Source organism: Hyaena hyaena, unplaced genomic scaffold (genome assembly GCF_003009895.1).
Source record: "Hyaena hyaena isolate Hyena2069 unplaced genomic scaffold, ASM300989v1 scaffold_325, whole genome shotgun sequence".
Taxonomy (NCBI): Eukaryota; Metazoa; Chordata; class Mammalia; order Carnivora; family Hyaenidae; genus Hyaena; species Hyaena hyaena.
In genome coordinates, this window is record NW_024080957.1 from 1,057,938 (window position 1) to 1,085,725 (window position 27,788).

The 27,788-nt window shown below is 38.6% G+C and overlaps 1 protein-coding gene and 1 non-coding gene across 2 annotated transcripts in view; one reads left to right on the plus strand and one right to left on the minus strand.

Annotated features, from left to right (window-relative positions):
* Positions 1-400: 400 nt before the first annotated feature.
* Positions 401-27,788, plus strand: part of DNAH7 (dynein axonemal heavy chain 7) — a 252,298-nt gene continuing 224,910 nt past the window's right edge. Inside the window, exons 1-5 of the mRNA XM_039248955.1 lie at positions 401-531; positions 13,609-13,671; positions 17,302-17,364; positions 20,849-20,957; positions 21,726-21,873. Of these exons, the coding sequence (XP_039104886.1) occupies positions 517-531; positions 13,609-13,671; positions 17,302-17,364; positions 20,849-20,957; positions 21,726-21,873 (398 nt within the window). The 5' untranslated portion in view covers positions 401-516. The remainder of the gene's footprint in view (positions 532-13,608; positions 13,672-17,301; positions 17,365-20,848; positions 20,958-21,725; positions 21,874-27,788) is intronic.
* On the minus strand, positions 14,375-14,481 carry LOC120242985. Its single transcript, XR_005531195.1, has one exon. It is a non-coding gene; the product is annotated as a U6 spliceosomal RNA (small nuclear RNA).

A 27,788-nucleotide genomic window follows, 5' to 3' on the forward strand; every position in this document is an offset into this window, starting at 1 on the left:
ATTTGTAGCATTATCTACAATAGCCAAGATATGGAAATTTTCCTCTGGTTGTTAGCAGATGGTTTTGCTTCCTACAGAAAAGCGTTTTATTCCACTAGTTTTCTGAGACCTTTTAGGCACAGAGAGTTAAAGAAGGGGTTATGGCAGGGCTTCAAGCACCAAGTTAGAGTTTAGAAGTGTGATGATCAGTAATCAAAGGCTAGTCACTTGTCAAGACTGAAGCAGTACCCTCTGCCTTCACCACTCAGAGGCGCCACCGAGTGCCCTGGAAGGTGCTTCCTGAAGGATCGCACTACTAGTTCCCGGGGCGCTGACCCAGGAGCCACAGATGACCGGAAACCAAGCCTGCGAAGGCCTGTTGCTTAGCAACGAATCGCTGCGGGACGCTAGGCCGCCTACGCTCAGAGGGAGCAGAGGCTGCAGGCTGGGTCCCTGGACGCCGCTTCCCTTGCCAGAGGGGGGCCGGGCTGGAGCGATCGAGGAGCCACCAGGTGACTCGAACGCGTCCTCACAGCCATGAGCAGCGAGCAGGTGAGATGGTGCTCCTCACCAGGCTGGCCCTGCAGCGAAGCTTCCTTCCTATATCGGAAGTGATTGAAGCCTGGTCCTCCAGGTTCCCCAGTCGTGATCCTGTGGGGTACAGCTTCCTTCGCCCTAGTTACATCTGGGATATTGAGAGCTTTCCGTGAAAACCCTTAAATGTTTTCTTCCCAACCGGTCGTCCTTGATGTTGTCATAACAACCAACCATTTTAGTCTAGAGCTGCTCTAGCATTTAAAATTACAGCCCCAGAGAGTCCCCAGCTAATGGGGGGGGGGGGGGGAACTCTGGGCGGGGGGTTGCAGTGGGTTTAGGCTTTTTAGGGTTGGAATCCAAACCCTTTCCTAGCTGTGAGACTTGGGGGAAATCCCTGTATCTTTCTAAACTTTCCTCCCTTTCGTGCGGGGTGGGGGGTGGGTGCGGTTAGGAGCAGAAGGCAAGGAGAAATCAGAACGTCTCCCCTTCGTAAAGTTTTGAAACTCAAACCCATATGTGAGAGGGTTTGGTAAGTGGAATATGGGATTTCTTAGGAAAATATCCCCAGGACAGGTAATAAAAGATGCATGTTGCAATACCCACTTTTCAGAACTTTCTTTATTGAAGTTAAGAGCAACTATAAACAAAAGAAATGCAGAACAATGGCCAACTTTTTAATGCGGGAACAGAACGGGAAGGAGTTAAGCACGGGCATGATTCTGGCTAGGGAGAAAACAATTTAACAATTCATCTCTAGATGAATATGGAAGAGGCTCCTTAAGCATGGTGGTACTGAATGGAAAACAGTTGCTTGAAAGCCTGTGGATTTTGCATAGCTTCTTTATTTTAACACTAAACTATAGTTCTTTCCTTTACAATGCTTCATCTTTTTTGTGTGTGTGTGTAGTGTTAGTTTTTTGAGGAAAGGATGTTAAAGTGATCTATTCCCCCTATCCACTTGGTTGTAGATTACTAATAGAATGTCAATCTTAATTCATTAATCAAATAATGCCTAAATGATCAAGAAAACCTAGTTTTAGCATTTGATTGAAATGTGTAATAAACTGAGAACTAAGAAACAAGTTGATTCACTTCCCATGTAATTAGTTATTAGTGGTAAAAGAACAAATGAAAAGACAAAAAACATTGAAAAAAATGATATAGGTAACTAAAACACTGAGCTATTAGATGAATAGACTGTACTAGTGATTGCCTTTTGTGATCTTATAATCAAAGTCCTTTTAAAAATATCACCGTTGATATGCATTAAGCAACTTATTTGCATATTGCTCTTATCAGTCTTTGGCCTGATCTTGAACCATAGTCTGTGTTGTTGAAATTTCAAATACCATTGTGATATGATAAACATGTATTTCTGATCTGCTAGTATTTTCCAAAGCCCCAGGCTGACCAACTTACAACTAAAAAACACCCAGTAAAAACCTACTGGCAGTTAGGTTTTAAATTGTCCTTTAATAAAAGTGGTGTTTGAAAATGACACCCCTTATTCCTTCCCCACTCTCCCCTGAAGGGGCCTATATTATCGAAGAGGCATTACTGGGATCTTGAAAGAAAGTGACATGAGTCCATCTAGGATTATTTCCATTTTTTTAAACACCGTTTTTAAACAGCAGAGGTCCCTCTCTCACTGCTTTGGTTGTTTGGTAATTTTAAAACCCTTAGTACTCTCATTTATGCTAATCTCAAATGCAGTTTTCCTTTTGAAAGGATAAAAGCTTTTATATTTTAACCTAAAACAAATGGAATGGATTAAACTTTGGAAATGCCATTCTTACATGACATATACTTATGTATTATTTAGTTTGACAAAGTGAACAGGTGGTAAATCATATTTGTTGAAGGAGATTTTAACATATTCATCTTATTAGTGGAAGTTTGAGAGTGACATGGCATTTTTCAGGAATAGCAGTCTGAGTTCTTAAGTTAGGTATTTAAAAGAAACATAAATCTCTTGCAACTGCTCATTTCAGTTTTAAAATGAAAATATAGAGTAAGACATTTGAGCTTCATTGAAAAACTTTGAAGGGTTTAAAGATAATATGCAAAGATCATGGAGTGCCCCACACATCCACTGTATATGGTGGGCAGATAAGGAAGAAAAAGCCGTCAACTCCTCTCTATGATTGAGCACTTTTTCCAATTGTTAACTCAAGTACCATAATTGTGTATTTATAGGATGTTCATTCCGTTTTCCTAAATTTCTTCTTGATGTCCTTGCTTAAAGCGGAGACCAGAGCAAAAGCAGTTTGAGGCCCACCCTTTGGTGATAACTTTAATAACCGTAATGCAAATCTGTGACAACTGTGTTACATCAACCCTAATAAATTTTGAGAGATTATTGTTTTAACCAGACAACTTCATAAAATTGTTGATTTAACCAGACACATATACAGGTTCTGGTCATTTGATCAGAGTGGTTAAACTTAGATTCTACCAGGTTTATGATCTCCCTTCCAGTAGACAAGTAGTTGAAAATGAAAATAAAAATTAAACGCAAAACCAGACTACTTACGGAAGATCTAGACTCCTTAGCAATTTGGATTTTAGTAAAGTTCTATTTGTTAGAATCCTAACAGAAAATGATGACCATCTCAAAGGAATTTAATTGAAGAAAACTTAAAAAGAGACCATTTGCAGTGGTGTGGGTAAGGTTAAGGGAAAGAGCCAATGAGGATGAGGAGGCACTTAAAGATTAACAGCGGTAGGAAGTCCTTACCCTTTCTAGGCCTGATCAAGAATTACCATTTGCTATTTATCACCCCAATTATCTTTACCATTATCTAAAACCTGGTATGAGGTGGGGGTTTGGAATGGTAGCTTCCTGATAGGAGCTGAGCTCTGGAAGAATTGCACTACTATCAGAACTATGGGAAAGAGGAGTATAGGAAAGAAATATCAGAAACTCTCTCCCCTCCTGCTTTCTAGTCTTCCACTGGTGCTTCTCTTTGCCTAATCCCCCCCAGAAGCCAGAGGGCTGGGAGCCCATGTGATGCCCATATAAAATATTCAGCCCTTCAGGCAGAGCTCAGGGTGGGAGGGGGGGAAGCCTGATGACTTGGCCAAACAAAGCACAACCATCACAGAAAGTCTAAGTAGATGCAGCTTTCATAGACCTTTCCATATTGACAAAGAAGTTGGGATAAAAAATTTGTAAGTCTGTTGTGCAGATGCTAGGATTCATTTTCCCGTTCAAAATCTTCATATCTAAAAATAAATCTAACGAAAGACATAGAGGACCCTTATGAAGAATACTATGAAATGTTTTTGAAAGATACACTCCCAGGATCAGAGAGAAGTATTGTATTTGTGAAAAAGAAGAGTCAGTATCCTAATTATGTCAGTTTCCTCCATATTATTCTAGAAATTCAATGTATTCTTATCGAAATTCCAAAAAGTTTTATGCAACATTAATGTAAAATTCACCTGGTAGAAGAAAGGTCAAGATTGCCCCATAATAATTTTTTATTGAGGTGTGGTTGACCTACAAAGTTAAATTAGTTTTAGGTGTATAAGATATTGACTCGTTAAGTTTATATGTTATGCTTACCACAAGTGTAGCTCTCATCTGTCACCATAGAATGCTATTACAATCCCATTGACTATATTCCCTATGCTATACTTTTTATTCTCATGACTTCTTCATCACATAACTGAAGCATGTATCTCCCACTCCCCTTTACCCATTTTGCCCATCCCTTACCCCCCTCCTTTCTGGCAACCATCAGTTCTCTGTATTTATGGGTCTGTTTCTGCTGTTTGTTCATTTGTTTCTTTTTTTGTAGATTCCACATATAATGGAAATCATGTGATGTTTGTCCTAACTCCTTTCTTTTTTTTTTTTTAATTTTTTTTTTTTTAATGTTTTATTTATTTCTAGGAGAGAGAGAGAGAGACAGCGTGAGCAGGGGAGGGTCAGAGAGAGAGGGAGTCACAGACTGAAACAGGCTCTAGGCTCTGAGCTGGCAGTCAGCACAGAGCCCGACGCGGGGCTCGAACCCACGAACCGCGAGATCATGACCTAAGCGAAAGTCGGACGCTTAACCGACTAAGCCACCCAGGCGCCCCTGTCCTAACTCCTTTCATTTAGCATAATGAAAATTTAGGTCCATCCATGATGTCGCAAATGACAAGATCTCCTTTTTTAATGATTGAGTTGTATTTTATTGTGTGTGTGTGTGTGTACTCGTGTATGTATAACACCACTTTACCCACTCATATATGAATGGACACTAGGGTTGCTTCCATATCTTGGCTATTGTAAATAATGTTTCAAGAAACACAGGGGTGCATATATCTTTTCAAATTGGTGTTTCCATTTTCTTTAGGTAAATACCTAGTACCAGAATAGATGGATTATAATGGACTTGATTTTTTGAGGAAACTCCATACTGTTTTCTACAGTGGCTGCACCAATTTACACTCTATCAACCATGCACGAGGCTTCTTTTTTCTTTATGTATTCTCATAAATACAATGTGAGGGTTCTTTTCACATATTCACCAACAGTTATTTTTGTGTTTTTGAGTTTATTCATTCTGACAGGTGTGAGGTGATCTCTCACGATAGTTTTGATTTGAATTTCTCTAATGATTAGTGATGTTAAGCACTTTTTCATTTATGTTATTTGTATGTAATCTTTGGCAAAATGCTTATTCAGGTTCTCTGCCTACATATATTTTTAAGTTTTTTTTTTTTTTGAGAAAGAGAAAAAAAGAGCATGAGTGGAGGAGATAGGAGGAGAAAGAGAATCTCAAGCAGGTTCCATGCTATCAGCCCAGAGCCCAGTGTGGGGCTCAAACCCATGAACTGTTAGATCATGACCTGAGCTAAAATCAAGAGTTGGGTGCCTAACTGACTGAGCCACCCAGGTACCCCTGCCTATTTTCTTAATCACATTTTCTTTTTTGGTGTTGAGTTGTAGATGTTCTTTGTGTATTTTGGGAATTAATCCCTTATTGAGAAATCATTTGCAAGTATCTTTTCCCATTTAGTGGGCTGCTTTTTTTCCTGTTCTGGTGATAGTGTCCTTCACTGTGCAGAAGCTTTTTATTTGTCTTAGAAGTTGAGTTTTGGTTTTGTTTCCCTTGCCTGAGGAGACATACCTAGAGAAATGTTGCTAAAGCCAATGCCAAAGAGATTATTGCCTATGTTTTCTTCTAAAAGTTTGGCGTTTTCAGATCTGACACTTAGATGTTTAATATGATTTGAATTTGTCTGTGGTGTAAGAAAGTGGCCCAGTTTCATTATTTTGCATATAGCTATCCAGTTTTTCCAGCAGTCTTTATTTATTGAAGAGGCAGTCTTTTCCTCATTGTGTATTCTTGCCTCCTTTGTTGTCCATTAATTAAACATAAAAGCATGGGCTTATTTCTAGGCCCATTGTTCTGTTCCATTGATTTATATGTCTATTTTTGTTAGTATCATAGTGTTTTAATTACTACAGCTTTATACTGTATCATAAAACTTGGGATTGTGATGGCTCTAGTTTTGTTCTTTCTTAAGATTGCTTTGGCTGCTATGGTCTACTGTGGTTCCATACAAATTTTAGTATTCTAGTTCTGTGAAAAATGCTACTGGTATTTTGATAAGAATTTCACTGAATCTGTAGGTTGCTTTGGATAATATGAACATTTTACTAATATTAATCTTACCAGTTGGTGAGCATGAAATATCTTTTCATTTGTGTTGCCTTCAAGTTCTTTGATCAATATTTTTTCATTTTTAGAGTACAGGTCTTTTACCTCCTTGGTTAAGTTTATTCCTAGGTACCTTATTATTTTTTGGTGCAATTATAAATGGAGTTGTTTTCTTAATTTCTCTTTATGTGATTTATTAGTGTAGAGAAATTTAATGGGTTTCTGTGTATCAATTTTGTATCCTGCAACTTTAGTGAATTCACTTATTCTAATAGTTTTTAGTGGAGTCCTTAGGATTTTTTATATATAGTGTCCTGTTACCTGCAAACAGTGAGTTTTGCTCCTTTACCAATTTGAATATCTTACATTTTTCTTGTCTAATGGCTGTGGCTTGGACTTCTGGTACTATATTGAGTAAAAATGCTCAGAGTATACACACTTGTTCCTGATCACAGAGGAAAAGTTGTTTTTACCAGTGAATATGATGTTAGCCCTAGGTTTTTCATATATGGTGGCCCTTATTTATTGAGGTATGTTTCCTCTAAACCTAGCTTGTTGAGGGTCTTTATCATGAATTGTTGGTAACTTGTGTCAAATGCTTTTTCTGCATCTATTGAGATCATATGAGTTTTATCCTTTGTTTCATGGAGGTGGTGTATCATGTTGATTTGTGAATATTGAACTATTCTTACATTCCCAGAATAAAGCCCATTTGACTATGGTAAATGATACTTTTAACGAATTATTGAATGTGGTTTGCTGACATTTTGTTGAGGACTTTGCTTCTATGTCATCTGGGATATGGGCCTGTAGTTGTTGTCGTCTTTTTTTTTTTTTTTTTTTTTATAGTGTCTTTGTCTGGTTTTTGTATCAGGGTAATGCTCATTTTATTGAAGGTATTTGGAAGCTTTCTTTCCTATTTTTTTTTTTTAGATAGTTTAATGAGAATAGATATTAAGTCTTCTTTAAATGTTTGGTAGAATTCACTTGTGAATCCATCTGGCCTTGGATTTTTGTTTGGGTATTTTCTTTTTATTATTGATTGAATTTCATTGTTAGTAATTGGTCTGCTTGGGTTTTCTATTTCTCCCTGATTCAGTTTTGGAAGATTGTATGTTTCTAGGAATTTATCCATTTCTTCTAGGTTGTACAATTTGTTGGCATAGTTTTTCATGGTGTTCTCTTATAATTCATTGTATCACTGTGGTGTTATTCTTTTTTTCTATTTCATTTCTGAATTTGTGTCTGTTTTTGTTTTTTCTTCAGGAGTCTGGCTAAAGGTTAATCAATTATTGACTTTTTTTTCAAAGAACCAGCTCTTGATTTTGTTGTTGTTTGTTTTTTTTTCTCCATTTCATTTATTTATGCTCTTTATTATTTCCTTCTTTCTACTAACTTTGGTCTTTGGTCCTCTTTTTTTTTTCCTAGTTCCTTTAGATGTAAGTTAAGATTATTTGAGATTTTTATTTTTTAGAGAAGTACTTGTTTGCCTCTTTTTTTTTTTTTTTTAAAGGTTTTTTATTTATTTCTGAGAGAGAGAGACAGCAGGAGCAGGGGAAGGTCAGAGAGAGAGGGAGTCACAGAATCCGAAACCGGCTTCAGGCTCTGAGCCAGCTGTCAGCACACAGCCCGACGCAGAGCTCGAAACCACAAACTGAGATCATGACCTGAACTGAACTCCGTCGCTGAACCGTCTGAGCCACCCAGGCGCCCCAGATTATTTGAGATTTTTGTTGTTGTTTCTTGAGCTAGGCCTGTATTGCTATAAACTGCCCTCTACGAACTGCTTTTGTTGTGTCCCAAAGGTTTTGGATCCTTGTGTTTTTATTTCTGTCTCCATGCATTTTTTATTTCCTCTTTGATTTCTTTGACCCATTGGTGTTTAGGCTCTGTGAATTTGTGGGGTTTTCCCGTTTTTTCCCTATGATTTCTTATTTCATACAATCGTGCTTGGAAAAGATGTATGATGTGATTTCAATATTCCTAAATTTATTGAGACTTGTTTCATGGCTTAACATGTTATGTATCCTGGAGAATATTCCATGTGGACTTGAAAAAAATGTATATTCTGTTTCTGGATGGAATGTTCTGTATATATGTATTAAGCCCATCTGGTCCAGTGGGTCATTCAAAGATGCAGTTTCCTTATTTTTTTCTGTCTAGATGATCAATCCATTGATGCAAGTGGGGTGTTAAGCCCTCCTATTATTGTATTACTGTCAACTTCTCCCTTAATGTCTGTTAATACTTCATGTATTTAGATGCTTCAGTGTTGGGTGCATACATATTTGAAATTATTATATCCTCTTGTTGGACTGATCCCCTTATTGTATAATATCCTTCTGTGTCTCTTATTACTGTCTTTGTTTTAAAGTCTGCTTTGTGGGGTGCCTGGGTGGCTCAGTTGGTTAAGCATCTGACTTTGGTTCAGGTCATGATCTTACGGTTTGTGAGTTTGAACCCCACATCAGGCTCTCTGATTTCATCTCCCTCTCTCTCTGTGCCTCCCCTGCTCATACTCTCTTAAAAATAAACCTGTTTTTAAAGTCTATTTTGTCTGCTATAAATATTGCTACCTCAGCTTTGTTTTTTCTATTCGCATGGTACATCTTCTTCCATATTCTTAGTTTCAATCCATATGTGTCCTTAGGTGTGAGGTGAGTCTCTTGTAGGCAGTGTATAGGTCTTGTTTTTTATCCATCTGCCACTCTATTTCATTTGATTGGAGTATTTAGACCATTTAAATATAAAGTAATGGGGCACCTGGGTGGCTCAGTTGGTTAAGCGGCCAACTTCAGCTCAGGTCATGATCTCGCAGTTTGTGAGTTCGAGCCCTGCGTTGGCCTCTGAGCTGACAGCTCGGAGCCTGGAGCCTGCTTCGGAGTCTGTTTCCCTCTCTCTGCCCCTCCCCTGCTCATGCTCTCTCTGTCCCTCAAAAATAAATAAACATTAAAAAAAATTTTACAAAAGTAAATGTAACGTAATTATTGATATGCACATATTGCCATTTTGTTAATCATTTTATAGTTTTTATAGTTCTTTTTCTTGTGATTAATGACTTTCTGTAGTGTTATGCTTGGCTTTTTATTTTTTGTGTATATATTAAAGATTGTGGGTTTGTTTTTACTACGAAGTTCATATATGGAATAAAGCTGTCATATAAAGTTGATGGTCCTTTAACTTCAAACACATTCTAAAAGAAGTTTTTTTTACTTCCCTTTCCATGTCGTATGTACATATTGTCACATTTTACATGTCATCATGTAAATGTGATGTCATCATCTCATTCATAAGTTTCCTACTTTTAATTACGGCCCTTTTTTTTCCCTACTTAAAGAAGTTCTTTTTAACATCTCTTGTGAGACAGTTTGGTGGTGGTAAACTCCTTTAACTTTTGTTGGTCTGGGGATACTCTCTCTCTCCCTTAATTCTGAATGATAACCTTACTGCTTTTAAAATTCTCCCTTGGACTTTTGACATTTTAATTATGTGCAATGCTGTGCACCCCCTTGCACTCATTTTGTTTGGAACTCTCTGTGCTTCTTGGTCCTGGATGTCTGTTTCCTTCCCCAGGTTAGGGAAGTTTTCAGCCACTGTTTCTTCAGATAAGTTTTCTGTTCCTTTCTCTCTCTTCTCCTTCTGGAACCTCTATAATACTTGTTTGTTTGATGTTATTCAAGAGATCCCTTAAGCTATCCTCATTCTTTTTGCTTTTTCCTGTTCAGCTTGGGTGCTTTCCATGACCCTGTTTTCCGCATCATTGATCAATTCTTCTGCATCTGCTAATAAGTTGATTCCCTCTAGTGTATTTTTCATTTCACTTAATTGTATTCAACCTGGATTCATTCCTCTTTATATTTTCTGTGTCGCTGTTGAAGTTCTCACTGAGTTCTACTCTTTCTCCAGTCTGGTGAGCATCTTTAAACTCTTTATCAGTTAGCTCTTTATATGGCTTAGCTCTGTTTATTGGGGGGTGGGGGGAGTTGTGATGTTCTTTCGTTGGGAGCATATACATATGTCTCCCCATTTTGCTTGACTTGTGTTTGTTGCTATGTATTAGGCAGAATAGCTACTTCTCCTAAACTCAGAGGAATGGTCTTGTGTATAGTTGTCCCCTGTAAAATGTGTGTGCCTGATGGCTTTGGCTGGCTGGAGCTGTGTCTGAGGGCTGCCCTGGTGGGATGACTGAGGTGATGTTAGCTAACACCAAAGTGGGTACAAGCCAGGGTGCCCGGAGTGCCCGTGCAGGGACTGCCTTGGTGGGATGATTGGAGCTGTGCAGGCCGAGGTATGTCCTGAGGCACTCCATGCAGGGGGTACCATGGTGGGATGGCTGGGGCCAAAGTGGGGTACAAGGCAGGGTTCCTGGAGTGCTTCATGCATAGGGTCCCCTGACAGGGTGGCTGGCACCTGAGGCAGGCATGGGTTAAGGGTTCCTGGAGTTCTCTGCATAGGAGCCATCTTGGCAGGGGGGCAGGAATCAAAGTAGGCATGAGCCAATAAGTCCCTGAGTGCTCTGTTCTGAGGGTGCCCTAGCAAGTCCTCTGAAGCCAAGATGGTATAGGCTTGGAGTATTCTGGGCTCCCTGGCATCTGTGTCACCTTGGCATGACAGGTGGAGCTGTTGTGAGCACTGACTAGGGTGTCCCGGTGTCCATTGCACTAGGGCTGCCTTGATGGGTTGGCTAAGGCTGATGTGGACTAGGGGTCCAGGGCTCACTGAGGCAGTAGACTATAGTGCCTGGACCTTGGTCCTGTCCACACTATCAAGGTGGAGGGAGAATGTAAACCATAGGGCTCACCAGCCCCTTTAAACCAGAGGGAGTTCCAGCAAGCCCCCCACCATTTGATGGACTTTTAAGGCTGGATCATTTATATTACAGTTCTTCCTTAAAACTGTGGGGTTTTATCTGTGCCCCAGGGTGTCTGGGGTTGGTGTGAGCTAGAGAGCCGGCACTCTCTAACACAGCAGCTTGGCTATGATGCCCGGGCCCTGCTCCTGTCTGGGCTATCAATGTGGAAGATGAATGTAAACCATGGTGCTTGCCAGCCCTTTGAACTTGGAGAGAGTTCCAGCAGCTCCCTTGCCGTTTGGTGAACTTTTAAGGCTGGATCTTTGATATTCTAGTTGCCCTTTTATTTTTTATTTAAGTGTTTATTTTTGAGAGAGGGAGAGGGAGAGAGAGAGGGAGAGGGAGAGAGGGAATGTGTGCACGTGTGTGTAAGGGAAGGGCAGAGAGAGAGGGAGACTGGGGATCCTAAGGGGCCTCTGTGCTGATAGCAGAGAGCCTGATGCAGGGCTCAAACTCCCAAATTGGAAGATCATGACCTAAACTGAAATCATTGAGCCACCCAGGCGCACCTCTAGTTGCTCTTTTAAACCATGTTTGTTTGGTTTTTTCTGTGACTGGGGGCAGACAAATCTGCTCGGTCCCTCAGTACTATCCCTCCCCACTATAGTTTGCAGTGTTGAGGGTGAGAATTCCCTTCCTTGGTGTGTCTCCATCTCTCTTGCCAGTTCTCTGTGGCCTCTTTATCTTTTGTTGTGCAGAAGCTATTCACTCAGCCCTCAGCTCTTCCTCAGGAGTAACTGCTCTATAAATAGGTGTTGATTAGGGGTGTCCATGGAGGAAGAGAGTTCAGAGTCTTCCTACATCACCATCTTGGATCAGAAGTCTGTGTCTGACCATTTTTAACAATAGTAAGGAGAGAACTTCAAGATCTTTTGTGAAATTACAATAATTGGATACACTTTGTTTATAGATAAATATACCCGTGGAATTAAAGGGACAAAATCAGATCTGCACGCACACGCGTAATACATGTATACTAAATACGTAAACACTGTGTATGTGTCAGATAGAAGAATTCTATGCATGTATACTGAAATATATGCCAAAAGAGGATTGCTGAAACGCTCTTCTCTCATCCAGAAACATTGGAAACAGGCTAAATGTCCACTCATGAGAGAATGGAGTGGGTAAATTCACAGCACTACACAGCTGTGAAAATCTGTGAGGAGGATATACTCAGGGGAAGTGAGAAAAGCACTTACTTGCATCCTGAGACATTTGAGAGGAATTGTCCCTCTGGAGCTTGTCTGCCACTGGATCTGCACGTCCCCCAGCCTGGGAAGCTGCTCGGGGGCAAGGAGATGGAGTGCTGGCAGCCACACCGTGAGACCAAGGAGGAAAAGCACTGCAACCATGAGGAAGAGTTCCTTTTCCTTACAGGGTCCTTCCTGAGCTCGTAGAACACTGGGCCAGCTGGAGAAATGTTTCTGAGTCCTGCTCAAGAAGCATCAAGGAAGACAAAACGGCATAGATCTGACACTGAGCGGCAGTACATTTATAAGTGACCAAAGCACAACTCGTATTATCTGTTTTACAAATACGAGTAACATTCTCAACAGCACTTCTTACTTAGATGGAATTCCTACTATAGAATTCCTACTTTGTCTTGCAAACAAGACACAGGTATTCTCTGAACGTTACTGCAAGTAATACTTCTACGTTTTAGTAGTAACTTGAGGGTATATTAGCCTTAGAAAATAAAGGATTCAGAAGAAAAAATGAAGGTTTAGCGACGGAGAATGGCCAGGCTGAGTAAATTTTGGATGCCATTTAGATGGAGATAAATTCCGAGAGGAAGATAGGACCAGTTTTCCACTGAATTGTCACAGTATTCGTGTCAAAAATCAATCACCCATTAATGGTTTATTTCTAAACTTCCAATTCTATCTTTTTGATCTTTCTTTTATCATTATGAAGTCTTCATTATTCTAGCTTTGTAGTAAGTGGTGGAATCTAGAAGTACGAGTCTGCCAACTTTGTTCTTTTTCAAGATTATTTGGCTGTTCGGGGTCCTTACACTTCCATGTAAAATTTATGATCAGCTTGTTTATTTCTACCTAAAAAAATAGCTGAGATTTTGATAGGGAGTGTGTTGAATGTGTAGACAGTTTTGGGGGGAAGGACTATTGTGTCTTACAATCCATGAGCATGGGTGGGATGTCTTTCCATTTATTTAGGTTGCCTTTAATTTTTTTTCAGTAATGTTTTATAGAATTTGTTGTAGGAGTCTTACACTTATTAAATTTATTCCTAAGTCTTTCATACTTGTTGATTCTATTGTAAATGATTTGTTTCTTCAATTTTGGATAGGTCATTGCTAGTGTCTAGAAATACAATTAATTTTTTTCCTCTTTGGTCTTGCATCCAGCAATATTGCTGAACTTACTCATTAGTTCTTATAATTTTTTGTGGATTCTGTGTGAATGTCTGTACACAATATTATTGCCATCTGTAGAGTATGTTTTAGAATATTTTGGATGATATGTTTTTCTTAAATTAGACACTGTAAAATTTGGTTGAGTGAATCAATTATAGCCTTAACAGAGTGAATAGTTGTTTTTTTCTTTGTATTTTTTCATGCAGGATAAATCTGCCAGCAAAGAAAAATCCAAGGCACCAGTGAGATTTCTACCACAATTGTCAATGGTAATAGACCAATATATTATCATACTTGATGCTTCTATAATAAAGGTTTACTAGTTTTCATAATTGTAAATAATGAGTTTACTGAGTTTCTGGTTTTTATTTTTGGGGGGTGGCAGTTTATTTTTTTATTTCTTTAAATTATTGTCAAATTGGCTAACATACAGTGTGTACAGTGTGCTCTTGGTTTTGAGGGTAGATTCCCATGATTCATCGCTGACGTACAACTGGGTGCCCTCCTCAGTGCCCATCACCCATCCCCCCCCCCATCAACTCTGTTGGTACTCTGTATTTAAGAGTCTTGAGGCGCCTGGGTGGCTCAGTCGGTTAAGCACCCGACTTTGGCTCGGGTCATGATCTCACAGCTCGTGGGTTCGAGCCCCGCGTAGGACTCTGTGCTGACAGCTCGGAGCCTGGAGCCTGTTTCAGATTCTGTGTCTCCCTCTCTCTCTGACCCTCCCCTGTTCACGCCATCTCTTTCTCTGTCTCTCTCTCTCAATCTCTCTCAATCAGAAATAAATTTAAAAAACATTAAAAAATAAAAAAAGAGTCTCTTATGGTTTGCCTCCCTCCATCTTGGTTGGTAACTATTTTTTCCCTTTCCTTCCCCCATGGTATTTTGTTAAGTTTTCCAACTTCCACATATGAGTGAAAACATAGGATACCTATCTTTCTCTGACTGAGTTACTTCATTTAGCATAATACCAAAACTATGGAACGCTTCACAAATTTGCATGTCACCCGTTCACAGGGGCCATGCCAATCATCTCTGTATCGTTCCAATTTTAGTATATGTGCTGCCGAAGCCAGCACTGAATTTCTGGTTTTAAATTCTGTGCTCCAGTTAACTGTTTCCTGATGGAGAGCATCTATGATGCACATATCTTGGGAAAAATAACTACCTTAATGAAAGGAATTATAAGTTACAATTACTGGGTTGCACAGAATATTTGAGTAATCTGAATTAAAGAATTGTGAAGATGGGCTGGCAGAAGCAGTACTGGAATCAGGAAATGAAGACTTGGGTTATAGCTTTGTCACTAATGGCTCTGTGACGCTGATGATGAGTCACCTCTTGGAGCCCCAGTTTCTTAGTCTGAAAATGAGAAGAGCTGATTGAATGATCTTTGAGGAGATGCCTTTTCCAGCACTAAAATGTGATTTCTTGGGTCTTGACATCCTTTGTCATTATTTTGACTTTGAGTTATCGTTTTTCTGTGGAAGGGGCAGTTAATAGACATTTTTATTTGATCAAGTGCTAGAAGTGTTAGATTTTACTGCAATAAAATGTACTCTCTAGTACTTTTATGTTGTGTTTAATTGAGTGTAACGGAGTGATGCTCTTGTGATTCTCGGAAGTTGAGTTTCAGTGGAGGTTCAATACAAACGTTATTTGTTGTGAAATATCTTCTAAAAACTCAGAATGAACTATAAAATCTGGATTGCTTCATGCAGAGATGATTCCTAATAATATGAAATAGAGGCCTTTTTCAGCTTAAGAATCTCAAATGAAATTTTGTTGGTGAATGTTCTTGAGCATTTCAAAGTAGGTGTTATAATTGTTAACCTGTTCTTATTGCTTTATGGATAATGCCAAAATTACCACACTGTGTTCTATAAAATAAAATTATGGCATTTTTTTAGTTCTGCAAATCTCTAAGCTCTCTAGTCTAAAAGACTAAGATCTGAAATAGATATTTTTCCCTTTAAAAACTTAACAAATTTTAAAACTGAAAAACATTGCCATTAGTTTTTTTATGTTATTAGTATATAGGTTCAGAAATACCAACAAAATTTAAATTTACATACTGAATAAATACTCAATGGCTGAGAGAAAGAAGTCTTTCTAGCCATCAGTGTATAAAATGATTTTGTTGTCTGATTTAAACCATATTCTATGTTCTTATTTGACTGTATCTTAGCATTGTTTTTGTATCCTTTGGGGCTGTGGGGCTTTTTAAAGATCAGTAATATTTTTAAGAGATATTTTTAAAAGTAACCAATTGAGCAAAAAATGTTGTCATCTGAATATTAAGGTTGGCACTTAGATGGCATTTTTGTAGCTGTAGTTAAGACCTAGAATGATTTTCGTTATAGACTTTCATGCTTCTGTAGTTGAAATCAAGGATGATTCAGTACTGGTGGTTCCCAATGTCTGTGAACTGGTGGCCAGATTCTCCTCCTTTGTGCACACCTCACTGCTAGCACTTACATGTCCTAAGTCCTTTATGGAGCAAGATGAAAGTGGAAGAATGGAAGGACAGATAGAAGGGTAGAAGAGCATGGATTTTTAAGATGTCTTAGCTTGTTACCTGTGGAAGAAGAGCCTGAAGAGAGGACTTGTGTGTACTTTATTTGGGAAATGATCCCAGGAAGTAGAAATAAGAGTAAAACTAGGAAGAAAGAAAAGCCAGTCTGAGGATGCGTTGGCAAGTTCATTGCTACATCAGGTAACTGGGGGTGATCCTGCCATGACCTTCTGAGGAGCTTATATACTGCTTCCTGCAATTGTCTGAGTATGATTAGGGAGTAGCATTTATCCATCAGCTCTCCTCCCACATAGCTAGAGGTTACTCCTGAGATTGTCAACTTTCACCCACTTCTGGTGGGCGATAGGCCTGGGGAGCAGCCACTGCCTCTATGTCTAAAGCGTAGACTAAGACCTCTTGGAGAGGGGTTGGCTGTGGCCCACTTGGGTGGCAAAGACGTTTGCAGAGATGCTGCAGGCTGAGAGTTGAGTAGACGACCTGTTTGCTAAAAATTTGAAATGAGGTCTCCCTTTATGATGTAGGGAAACTTTCTGAGAAGATGCCTGTAGGGATGACCGTGAAACCTGAAGGGTGTCTGCCACAGGGTCCACCCCATACCACGGGCTGGGAAGGTGCCCAGGGGAAAGGGTGCTGACTACTGGTAGTCACCCAATGGAGCAATGGGGAAAAGCCCTGGAACCAGGAAGAAAAGTTCTCTCAGTGTCCCTTTTGAATCCTCTGTGATGCTGGGCCAGCTGGAGAAATGTTTACCGAGTCCTGTTCAGGAATCACAAAACGTGTTAAAAAGCATAGATTTGATGCTGAGAGGCAATAAATTGACCGGTGGCCAAGGTACAACTCCTACGTGTTTTACCAACCAAAGGATCATTCTCCATAGTGCTTTCTATTATGTAGATGACATTCCTACCCTGTCCTTCCCCTCTACGCCAAGGGATAGCAACACTTTTCCCTGAAAAATACAAATTTTACTTACGGCAGCTTGGGGGCACATTAAGCCAAACGTGTCATTACCTTACAAAGCAGAACATCACAGTCGTCAATAGAAAAGTGCTATTTTAGTGATAGAGTAGGATGGTAGAGCTGAGAAGCCCCGGACACTAGCTGGGTTCAGATAAATTCCCAAAAGAAGGTGATGGGTGAGAAGCTTTGCACTTTTCAAAGCTTCCTAAGTATTGTTGGATACCACCTTTCTTTCTTTCCTTGCTACAAAGGAAGTCATTCTAAGACAAATGTTGAGAAATTTTAAAGTGGTCTTTGAATGTTTTTTGATGACCTGTACCTTCCAGTAGATCCTCTATCAAATTGGTTGAATGAATCAATGGTGCCATTAAGAGTAAACAGTTTTCCTTCTATTTTCATGCAGGATAAGTCAGCCAACAAAGAAAAAGTCAAGACCCCAGGAAGAGTTTTACCACAGTTGGCTACGGTAATTTACCTACATACTGGATCTTTGCCCTTTTGAAAATGTCTTTCAAACTTGTAAATAAGTAACTAAATAATCAGATTTTGAATTTGGAGCTCCATTTGATTATTTTCTGTTGGAGACCTTCTAGGAGGGACACATCTTGGGGAAAAATAACCTTAAAGTAACTGTAAGCTATAATTTTCTGGTATGTCAAGAGTATTTCAATATTCTGGATAAAAGAATTTCCAGGATGGGCTAGCAGAAAGTTTATCAGTGTTAAAGTTAGGAAGTGAGGGCTCAAGGTACAGCTTTGTCACTAATGGCTTTAGGATCTGAAAGGATCATTTATCTCTGTGAGCTGCAGCTTCTCTGTTTGAAAATGAGAAGAGTTGGTTTCCTTGAGATGTATCTTCCAGCACTGAAACGCTCTGCCACAGAAGAATCCTTAGAACTTGGTGTCCTTTTAAAAATGACTATGATAATAAATTATCATCATCCTATAGTAGAGGCAGTTCATAGACCCTTTGAACTGTTAACCACTGGGTATGATATGCTTAACTGTAATACATTTTACCAGTAATTTTGCTAGTAATTTTGTGGAGTTTGGTGCCATTGAGCTGTGTCCTTATGACTACTGGAAGTTGGATTTAGGTGGAGGTTTAATGCAAACAGTATTTTTTTCTAACTGTGGTACAATGCACCTAACGTATAATTTACCATTTTAACTGTTTTTGACTGAACCATAGTTCAGTGTCATTAAGGTCATTCACATTGCTGTGCATCCGTTGCCATCATCCATCTCCAGATCTCTTTTCAACTTTGCAAACTGAAGCTCTGTGCCATTAAACAGTATCTCCTTTGTCTTCTGAGCCCATGGCAGCTTGCCTTCTACTTTCTGTCCTCATGTGTCTGACTACTCCAGGTAGCTCCTGGAAGTGGAACCATCTGACATGTCCTTTGATGCCTGGCTTATTTTACTTGGCATAATGCTTTCAATGTTTATCTAAAGCCTTATTTTTTGAAAGATAATTTAAGAGCTACAAAGTATAAAAATGAATTTGTGTTGCTTTATGTAGAGAAGATTCCTGATAATTTTAAATGGATGACAATTTTTCATCTGGGAAACTTAAGAGTTGATATTCTTAAATGAAAGATTTTGAATATTACAAAATAAAAATTTTTTTAAATTTTTTTAAATGTTCATTTTTGAGAGACAGAGAAAGAACGCAAGCAGGGAGGGTCAGAGAGAGAGAGGGAGACATGGAATCTGAAGCAGGCTCCAGGCTCTGAGCTGTCAGCACAGAGCCCGATGTGGGGCTCGAACCTACTAACTGTGAGATCATCACTGAGCTGAAGTCAGGTGCTTAATCTATTGAGCCACCCAGGGGCCCCTACAAAATACAATTAAAAAAATTTTTTTTTTAACATTTATTTATTTTTGAGAGACAGAGACAGAGTGCAAATGGCGGAAGGGGAGAGAGAGGGAGACACAGAATCCAAAGTTAGGCTACTGGCTCTGAGCTGACAGCACAAACCCCATGAGGGCTTGAACTCATGAACCATGAGATCATAAGCTGAGCCAAAGTCAGACGCTTAACCAACTGAGCCACCCAGGTGCCCCCCAAATACAAATTTTAATTAAAAATATGTTTTTGTGGATAACATCAGATTATCATGCCAAGTTCTGTGAAATGAAGCCATAGGTGCTTTCCCTCGTTCTACAAGATCTATTGAAAACTCAACAAATTTTAAAACCAAAAAAAAAATTTTTGTCCTGAGTTCATTGTGTCTTGTTAGCATACAGGTTTAGAAATGTAAACCTAAATTTTCTTATTTACCATTCAGCGGCTGAGTTGCATAATAACCCTTTCCTGTTGGTGGTATGTAATAAATAGTCTAGGACACTTTTGTTGGCTGCTTTAAGCCTGGTTTTATGTTTATATGTATCTTAATTATTTAGCATGCTTTGTGTTTTATGTGCTACAAGGAAAATAAAGTTTTCAAGAGATGTTTTTAAAATCTCATTGATTAAAAAAGAGCAGAGTACTTTCATCTGAATATTAAGGCTTACATTTGGATGAAAATATCCAGCAGTAGTTAAGACCTAGAGTGATTTTTTTTTTCATTACAGAGCTTCATGCTTCTAGAGGTGATCCCTATAGTTGAAATCAAGGGTGACTCAGCACTCTCCACTCCCAGTCTCAGCTGGTGATGGATTCTCACCCTGTCTGTGTTCATCGCACCCCCACAAATCCTAAATCCTTTATGGAACAAGAAGAGACTAAAGGAATGGAAAGGCAGGCAGAAGGATGGAAGAGCATTGATTTTTAAGTTGCCTTAGCTTGTTTTCCTGTGAAGAACCTGAAACGAGGTCTTGTGTACAGTAAGTTTATTTGGAAGCAGGAATAAGGATTGGAGAGAGTAAAACTAGGAAGACGCCCCTGCAAGTATGGGCTATCAACTTGGTCTGGATCTGAGAGGAAGACAGAGATGCTGTTCGTAAAATATGTATTTTACTTTCAAATCTACTCATCTGGGTTTCTTGAAAAGTCCTAGGTGTTTCCGGCAGTAGTGGGTCTGGGTTCTGGTATTGCAATAATTGGCCTGAGCGCAGTTTTGTTGTCTTTTTATTTATTTATTTATTTATTTATTTATTTATTTATTTATTTATTTATTTATTTTTTATTATTTATTTCTAGGAGAGAGAGAGAGAGCGTGAGCAGGGGAGGGTCAGAGAGAGAGGGAGACACAGACTCTGAAAGGCTCCAGGCTCTGAGCTGGCAGTCAGCACAGAGCCCGACGCGGGGCTCGAACCCACGAACTGCGAGATCATGACCTAAGCGAAAGTCGGACACCCAACCGACTAAGCCACCCAGGCGCCCCATTTTTGTTGTCTTTTTAAAAGACCTAGCTGCTTTTCCTGTCTGCCACAGTCCCCACCACCCTCTACTGTTTCCCAGCACTGAAGCTGAGTGCCAATTAGCCATCATCACTAGCCTTCTTCCCTCTTTTATGAGATCTGCCTACATCTTTTAAGTATAAGAATTTATGACCCCTGCCTCAATGATGGAATAAGTCTGTGCGTTCCCAGAGTAATTGACAGCTGCTTAAAGCCATGAGAACAGGAAGATCTTTTTGGAGATGGAATGCAGAGAAGCTCATTAGCATCGGAGCCCAGCAGAGGGCTCCTCTCATTAAAATGGAAGGCTTAAGGATCATTTGCCAGTATTTGGGGGTGAGTAGGCTCTCTGGAATGAACACCCAGTGTTATGTAACAGATGCCCGCATCAAACTAGCATCAGAGCCTTGGTAATGTCTCCCAAATGTCACACACCACAGCCATTCACAGGCTCGCATACGATTTGCTGTTGAGTGTGCCTTCTTTCCAGATGTCCAGATTTGTTTGAGGAAATGTCTGTGTTTATAAATACTCATGCACTTCATGAAAAAAGGTTTCTTTTTTTCTGATCTTGTTGATTAATGCTATTTGCATTTCCTATTATAGGTGAGCACCAGGCCCCAGTGGCAGCAGGCAGCCCCGTCATTCCATTTGACTGTAAATCAGGCTGATGAGATTCCAGAACAGTTTAGCGTTAAAAATGAACAGTCCTATGGTAAGAACTTTATTCCAACTTAGACTGAAGAAAAAGTTCTAGAGGAAAAAAAAAAATCCTACATTTATTTGAGAGTAGCTAAATTGTAAAACTGAAATGACATTTATACCAAGTAGGAAAATTAATGCCAAATGTTTTCCCTTATAAAATAATTGATTCCAGGTCTTAATTATTTTAGGCTGTTGTAAATGCTATAGAAGCGGATATTTTAAGAATTGGGGTGTTGATGTTAAAACTTTGATTTATCATAATCAGAATTTGCCACTGCATGAAAATCTAAGAAGTTTTTTTCTGAGAGCAATTTTAATAAGTTGTAAATATTGCTTCCAAATTAGTCATTTTAATGTTTTTAATTTTTTTTGACGCCTCAGATTGATTACATTGAATATTAACACTTTTTCATCATGGTTCTTTAAATTTTCTGAGACAGTTTTATGTTCTGTTTTTAATCATATTTTTAATCTTCATTTTAAGAAGGTTCTGTGCAAATTAATTGAAAGTTAGAGTTTATTAGCATATTAAAATATAAATTAATTGAATATTCTTGAAGTAGTCAGAGGTTTCTATTTTGATAATCTAAAACAAGAGTAGTTTAACTTCCTAACACTGAAAGAAAATTAATTGTACTTATGGTTACTTGAGAACTTACAGTGCGTAGATTTTCCTTGAAAGGTGTTTTAGCATTTCATTCTAACCACTTACATGTTTTAGCTTACTCTTTAGATGACTAACTTAGGCTTTTTTTTTTTTTTTAATTTTAAATTCAAGCTGAATACATAGAACATCTTGGAAAAAAGGGCAGAATACTAGACCAAATGGAAGACAGTCATGCTGGACCATCTACTTCCAAATCCAAGAGCAAATCTCCCTATAAAGAACGAGAAAACTTTAGAAGCACTCTAGTTAATGTCATTATGTAAGTTCTATAAGCTAAGCAGTGTGTGTTATCCTTATTAGAACCCCCGGTAACTTTTTATCTAAAAGTATAAAAATCCCGTGCATCTCTAAGGACACCCCAAATCCTTGTTGGAGTGAGGTCCGAGTACAAATAAAGGTTGAGCTTAACCCTATGAAGTGTGTCCCACTTACTAAATATCACGGGCGGGAAAGGTGCTGATGTCAATGCTGTTGTTGGCTGAGGGAGCGGAATCTCTGGGAGCTCTGTTCCTGGCCGCTGTGGCTGGTGGAAGTTATGGGGCCAGTTTTCCCCCCATCTCCTCTGCTCGGGTGATGTGGCGACTTGCCTGGTGTTGGGGGTCTCCTTGTCTAGGAAAATAAGGCATTGGGTTGAAGCGATCAGCTGTGTGAGGAGGGCTGGGCTTGCCGGGTCTGAGTCGCAGGTCCACTCAGAAGGGCAGTGCAGATGTAAGTCATTAGTTCCTCTTTGTGTGTTTCCTCACTGCTTCCTGCTAGATGCCAGCGACACTCTTTCTTGATGACTCTCCAGGCACCTACGCTGCCATTTGTGAACATAATTTTATGACAGGTTGCGGGAAGTAACTTGCCCACAGGACCCTGTTCTACTGTCCCCGTATGGTACTTTAGTAGCTGCATGGCCCCCTTGAAGGGAGGTGGGGGGCAGTGGGTACTGTGGGCTAACAAAGAGCAAGGGGATTTTGTAGGCGCCCTGTGCAGTCGGGTTGCAGGTGTGTGCAAACTCCCCAGTGCTTTGGAGTTTGCCTTCGCCAGTTGCCAGTAGGATCTTACCAGCTTGGCCCACTTGTATCACTTTTTTTGGATGAAGCGCTCTTGGACCCCACAAATAGTATAAAATCAAAACCCCAAACCATGCGCTGGGTAGGTTACAAAGTCTTGGGAGGAAGTTCCTGTGGGCAGCATCCTGGCTAAGCCAGATCATCTTTCCTGACGCAACTTCCTGTGCCTGTCGCTTCTGATCCGTATCTGGTTGAGGATAGAGCCCGTCTTGGGTTTTAGCTTCATGCAAGGGGCCTCACTTTGAATTCTCCATTTCACTTGGCCCTACGGAATCCTCTCCTGACCTCCTGATTCACATGGGCTTTAAAGTCCAAAGCCCTGGACCCCATAAATGTAGCCTCAGTATTTTGCTGATTGCCATTCCATTTTTTTTTCTCCCAAGTATTTCCTTCCTTTTTTTTTTTTTTTTTTTTTTTTTTTTTTTTTTTTTTTTTTTTTTTTTTTGGTGAGCTCATCTATGCATTCAAAAGCAATGTGCCATATTATCCAACATTTATAGAATGGTACTGGGAGGTTTTTCAGATTATCTTTGTTGTTGTCTTATAAGAAACAGTAGTCTCTTTTTGTCCATTTTATGTTATATTTTTAGTTGTTCCTTATATAAGCGGGATATGGATTGAAACAGGACATACTGAAATTCAGTCTTAGAGTTTCCAAACTTTAATATTATGTTTAATCCCATTTATAGTTGGCATTTCATATACGTGCGTGCTTCTACCAATTTATTTTGTACTTTTTATTTACTATATATTGCCTTCGGTTTTTTTCTTCTTTTTCCTGCTTTCTATTGAATTGAATTTTCTCTCTTCTTCCCTTATTTCTATTGGCTTAAAAGCTATCAAACATAATGGTTACCTTAATATTTATTTTTAATTTTTAAAAAATTTTTATTTTTGAAAGAGAGACAAAGTACAAGCAGTGGAGGGGCAGAGAGAGGGAGACACAGAATCCAAAGCAGGCTCCAGGCTCTGAGCTGTCAGCACAGAGTCTGACACGGGACTCGAACTCCTGGACCTTGAGATAATGACCTGAGCTGAAGTTGGATGCTTAACCAACTGAGCCCCAGACATCTCTGGTTACCCTAATATTTAAACTATATATTGTAATTTATACTTTCCAAAGTTAAAACTTTAATTTTATCAGTCTTCCCCCTGAATAACACCAAGGGATTTTGGTCTGCTTTAATTTAGCTTTAAGCTTTCCTTTGCATTTTCCATGTGATCATTCTTTTATTTCTACTAATATTTCTATAATATTTTTTTCTACCAAGTCCTTACATTCCCCACACTTTTTACTTAACACTGAGATTTACTAATGTGTTTTCTAATTTCTTAGAAAATTGCCTTTGCATTCCACTCGTCTGGGTGCGTTTTCTGTTTTTGCTGAAGTTCATCCTTCAGCAGTTGTTTCAGTGAGAATCTATGGGGAGTTAACTTGAGACTCTCATCTCTGTAAAGGTCTCTGTTTTGTCCTTACCCCTGAATTAATGACTAAGCTGGCTACAAAATTAAAGGATAAGTATGATATTCACCTTACATCTGAAAACTTCGTTTGAAAAGTATTAACCAGGGTGCCTGGGTGGCTCAGTGCATTAAGTGTCTGACTCTTAATTTCGGCTCAGGTCCTGATCTCACAGTTGACGGGACTGAGCCCCATGTTGGATTCTGTGCTGACAGAATGGAGCCTGCTTGGGATTCTCTCTCTCCTTCTCTCTCTGCCTCTTCTTCAGGTTGCACACAGTATTCTCTTTCTCAAAGTAAATAAACTTTAAAAAATAAAGAAAAATATTAACCATTATTTTTTGTCATATATTGTTCCCTCCCATGCTTTATTAATGTATAATCGACAAATAAAATTAGAATATATTTAAAGTGTACGATGTGAGAATATATGTATATATTGTGAAAGGATTACCACAATCAAGTTACTTAACACATTCATCACCTCACATCTTTACCTTTTTTTGTGAGAACGCCTAGGTTTTAGCAAATTTCAATCATAGAATACAGTAGTATCAACTGTAGCCACCATGGCATGTTGATGAGAAGCCTACGTTACTCTGCCATTACTTTATTTGCACTCTGTATTTGTACTCTGTCAACCCGCCTTTCTTTCTTTTTCTGAACATTTTATTTCCAAAGCCTTCTAGATAGGCTTAAAAACAGCTTCACTGAGATATAATTTATATACTATTAAATTTATCCAGGTTAAATGTACAATTGAATGAATTTTAGTAAATTCCCATAGTTGTGCAACCTTAACCAAAATCTAGGTTTAGAATACCTCTGTCATCCATGAAAATTTTCTCCATTTCCATTAATTCTCCTTACCACTGGTTGCCCCAGGCAAACATTGATCTGTGTTGTGGTTTTATAGTTTTATCTTCTCTAAAATTTTATATAAACGGAATCCTATAATATGTTTTAATCTGTTCATATTTACTTTTATAGTTTGGGGCTATTTGGAAGCGCTGCTATGAACATTTGAGTGCAAGTCTTTGTGGATAGGTTTCCATTTCTCCTGGCTAGACGCCAAAGTGTAGAAACACTCACTTGTTTAGTAGGTATACATTTACCTTTTAAAGATGTTGCTGAACTGTTTGCCAAGCAGCTATACCATTTGACCTTCCCACAGGCAGTGTATGAAGAGGTTTCTAGTTTTTCCACATCTTTGCCCACACCTTGTTTTTTGTTTTGATTTGTCTACTCTAGCCATTCTGGTAGATGTGTTATTTTACCTCATTATGGCTTTAAAATTGTATGTCCCTAATGACTAGTGATGATGGGCATCTTTTCTGGTGGTTGTTTGACATTCATATAATTTCTTTGAAATGTCTATATAAATCTTTGTTCATCTTTAAAAATTGGGTTGTTTATGTTTCTACTAATGTATTGTACAAGTGCTTGAAATATTTTCTATGCAAGTCTTTTATTAGATTGATCTTTTGAAAATATTTTCCTCCAGTCTGTGGCTTATCTTTTCATTTTCTTAATGGTATTTTTTTAGAAAGTGAAAGTTTTAAATTTTGATGCTCAATTTATTCATTTTTTCTTTTGTTGATGCTTTTGGAGGCATATCTGAGAATCATTTCCTGTCACATGATTTTCTCCTATGTTTTCCTGAAAGGATTACAGTTTTAGCTCTTATGTTTATGTGCATGATTTAGCTTAGATTTGGCATGTCTATCATGTGAGCTAGGGTGGAGGTTCAATTGTTTTGTATATAGATATCCAAACGTTTTAGCCCCCTTTATTGAAAAGACTCTTCCCATTGAATTAGCTTGGCACTTTTGTCTAAAATCATTTAACCGTATGTATGGGGTTCTATTTCTGGTCCATTGGTCTATATGTCTATCTTTACACCACTGCCATGTTGTTTTGGTCACTTGAGCTTTACAGTAAAGTTTGAAATTAGATAGTTTACATCCACAACATTTATTATCTTTTTTCAAAATATTTTTGGCTCTTCTAGATCTTTTGAATTTTCATAGACATTTTAAAATGAGCTTGTCAGTTTCTATAAAACATTAAAAAAAATTTTAAAAGCCTAGTAGGATTTAGTAGTCATTGTATTGAATCTGTAGATCGATTTTAGGATAATTGCCACTTTAATAATATTGAGTGTTCTCGTCCATAAACACAGACGCTTCATTTATTTTTTCTTTAATTACTCTTTGTAGTGCATTGTCTTACACTTGTAATGTGTTAGTCTTGTACTTCTTTTAAAAATGTTTAGGTATTTTTTGATGTGAATGGAATTACTTAATTTTCTGATCGTTGTCAGTATAAAGAAAAACCAGATGAGTTTTTACTTACTCACTGATCTCCTATCCCTAAGACTTTACTAAACTTGCTTACTAGTTCTGTAGCTTTTTAAAAGATACCATAGAATTCCTACGTATACAATTAGGTTGTCCGCAAATACAGTTTCACTTCATGTCCAATGTCTTCCATCTTTCTCCCTTCCTATTTTTCCCTTGTTAAGTTCTTCAGTATATTTTGAAATAGAATTGGTGATAGCGAACTTCCTAGTGTTAGTGGAAAATCATTCAATCTTTGACATTTATGTAAGATGTTAGTTGTAGTTTTTAATATGCCTTTTAGCAAGTTGAAAAAGATTCCTTCTTTTCCTAGTTGGTTGAGAGATGTTATCATAAATGGGTGCTAGGTGTTTGTCAAATGCTTTTTCAACGTCCATTGAAATGAGAATTGGTTTTTGTCCTTGAATCTTGTAATATAGTAGATGACATTAATTGCTTTTCAGGTTAAAGCTTGCATCCCTTTCACTTAGTCATCATGTACAATCCTTTTTGTGTGTTGCTGAATTTGTTTCACTAATACTGTGTTCAGGATTTTCAAGTCCATATTAGCGAATGATATGGGTCTGTACTTTTATTGTCTTGTCTTTGGCTTTAGGTCTCCACATGAGGTGGGAAGTGTTTTTGCCTCCTCTCTTTTCTGAATGAGTTTAGGTAGAATTGGTATTATTTCTTCCATAGAAATTGTAGGATGATTTGAAGCCAGTAAGACCTGAAGTTTCTTTGTGGGAAGATTATTAATTACTCATTCAATTAGTTTACTTGATATATGTCCAAATTTTCTATTTCTTCTGGAGTCATCTTTGGTATTTTTGCTTTTGAGGAATCTGTTTTCACTGAAGTTGTCTAATTTGCTGGCATAAAGTTCAGAAAATAAGTTGCTTACTTTCAGCCAGTCTACTCATTTTTTTCCTTTGTTACTTGCGGACTGCAAGATCAGAGCCTTTTCTTTTTTTTTTTTTTTTTTTTTTTTTTTTTTTTAATTTTTTTTNATTTATTTCTAGGAGAGAGAGAGAGAGAGAGAGAGACAGAGCAAGCAGGGGAGGGTGAGAGAGAGAGGGAGACACAGACTCTGAAATAGGCTCCAGGCTCTGAGCTGGCAGTCAGCACAGAGCCCGACGTGGGGCTCAAACCCACGATCCGCGAGATCATGACCTAAGCGAAAGTCGGACGCTTAACCAACTAAGCCACCCAGGCTCCCCAGTCAGAGCCTTTTCTAAGGATCTCCTAGGCAGGTCAGTTGTCTTCCTCTGTGAGTTAGGAGCTGTGGTATTTTCAACTCTGTTTTATCTGTCTTC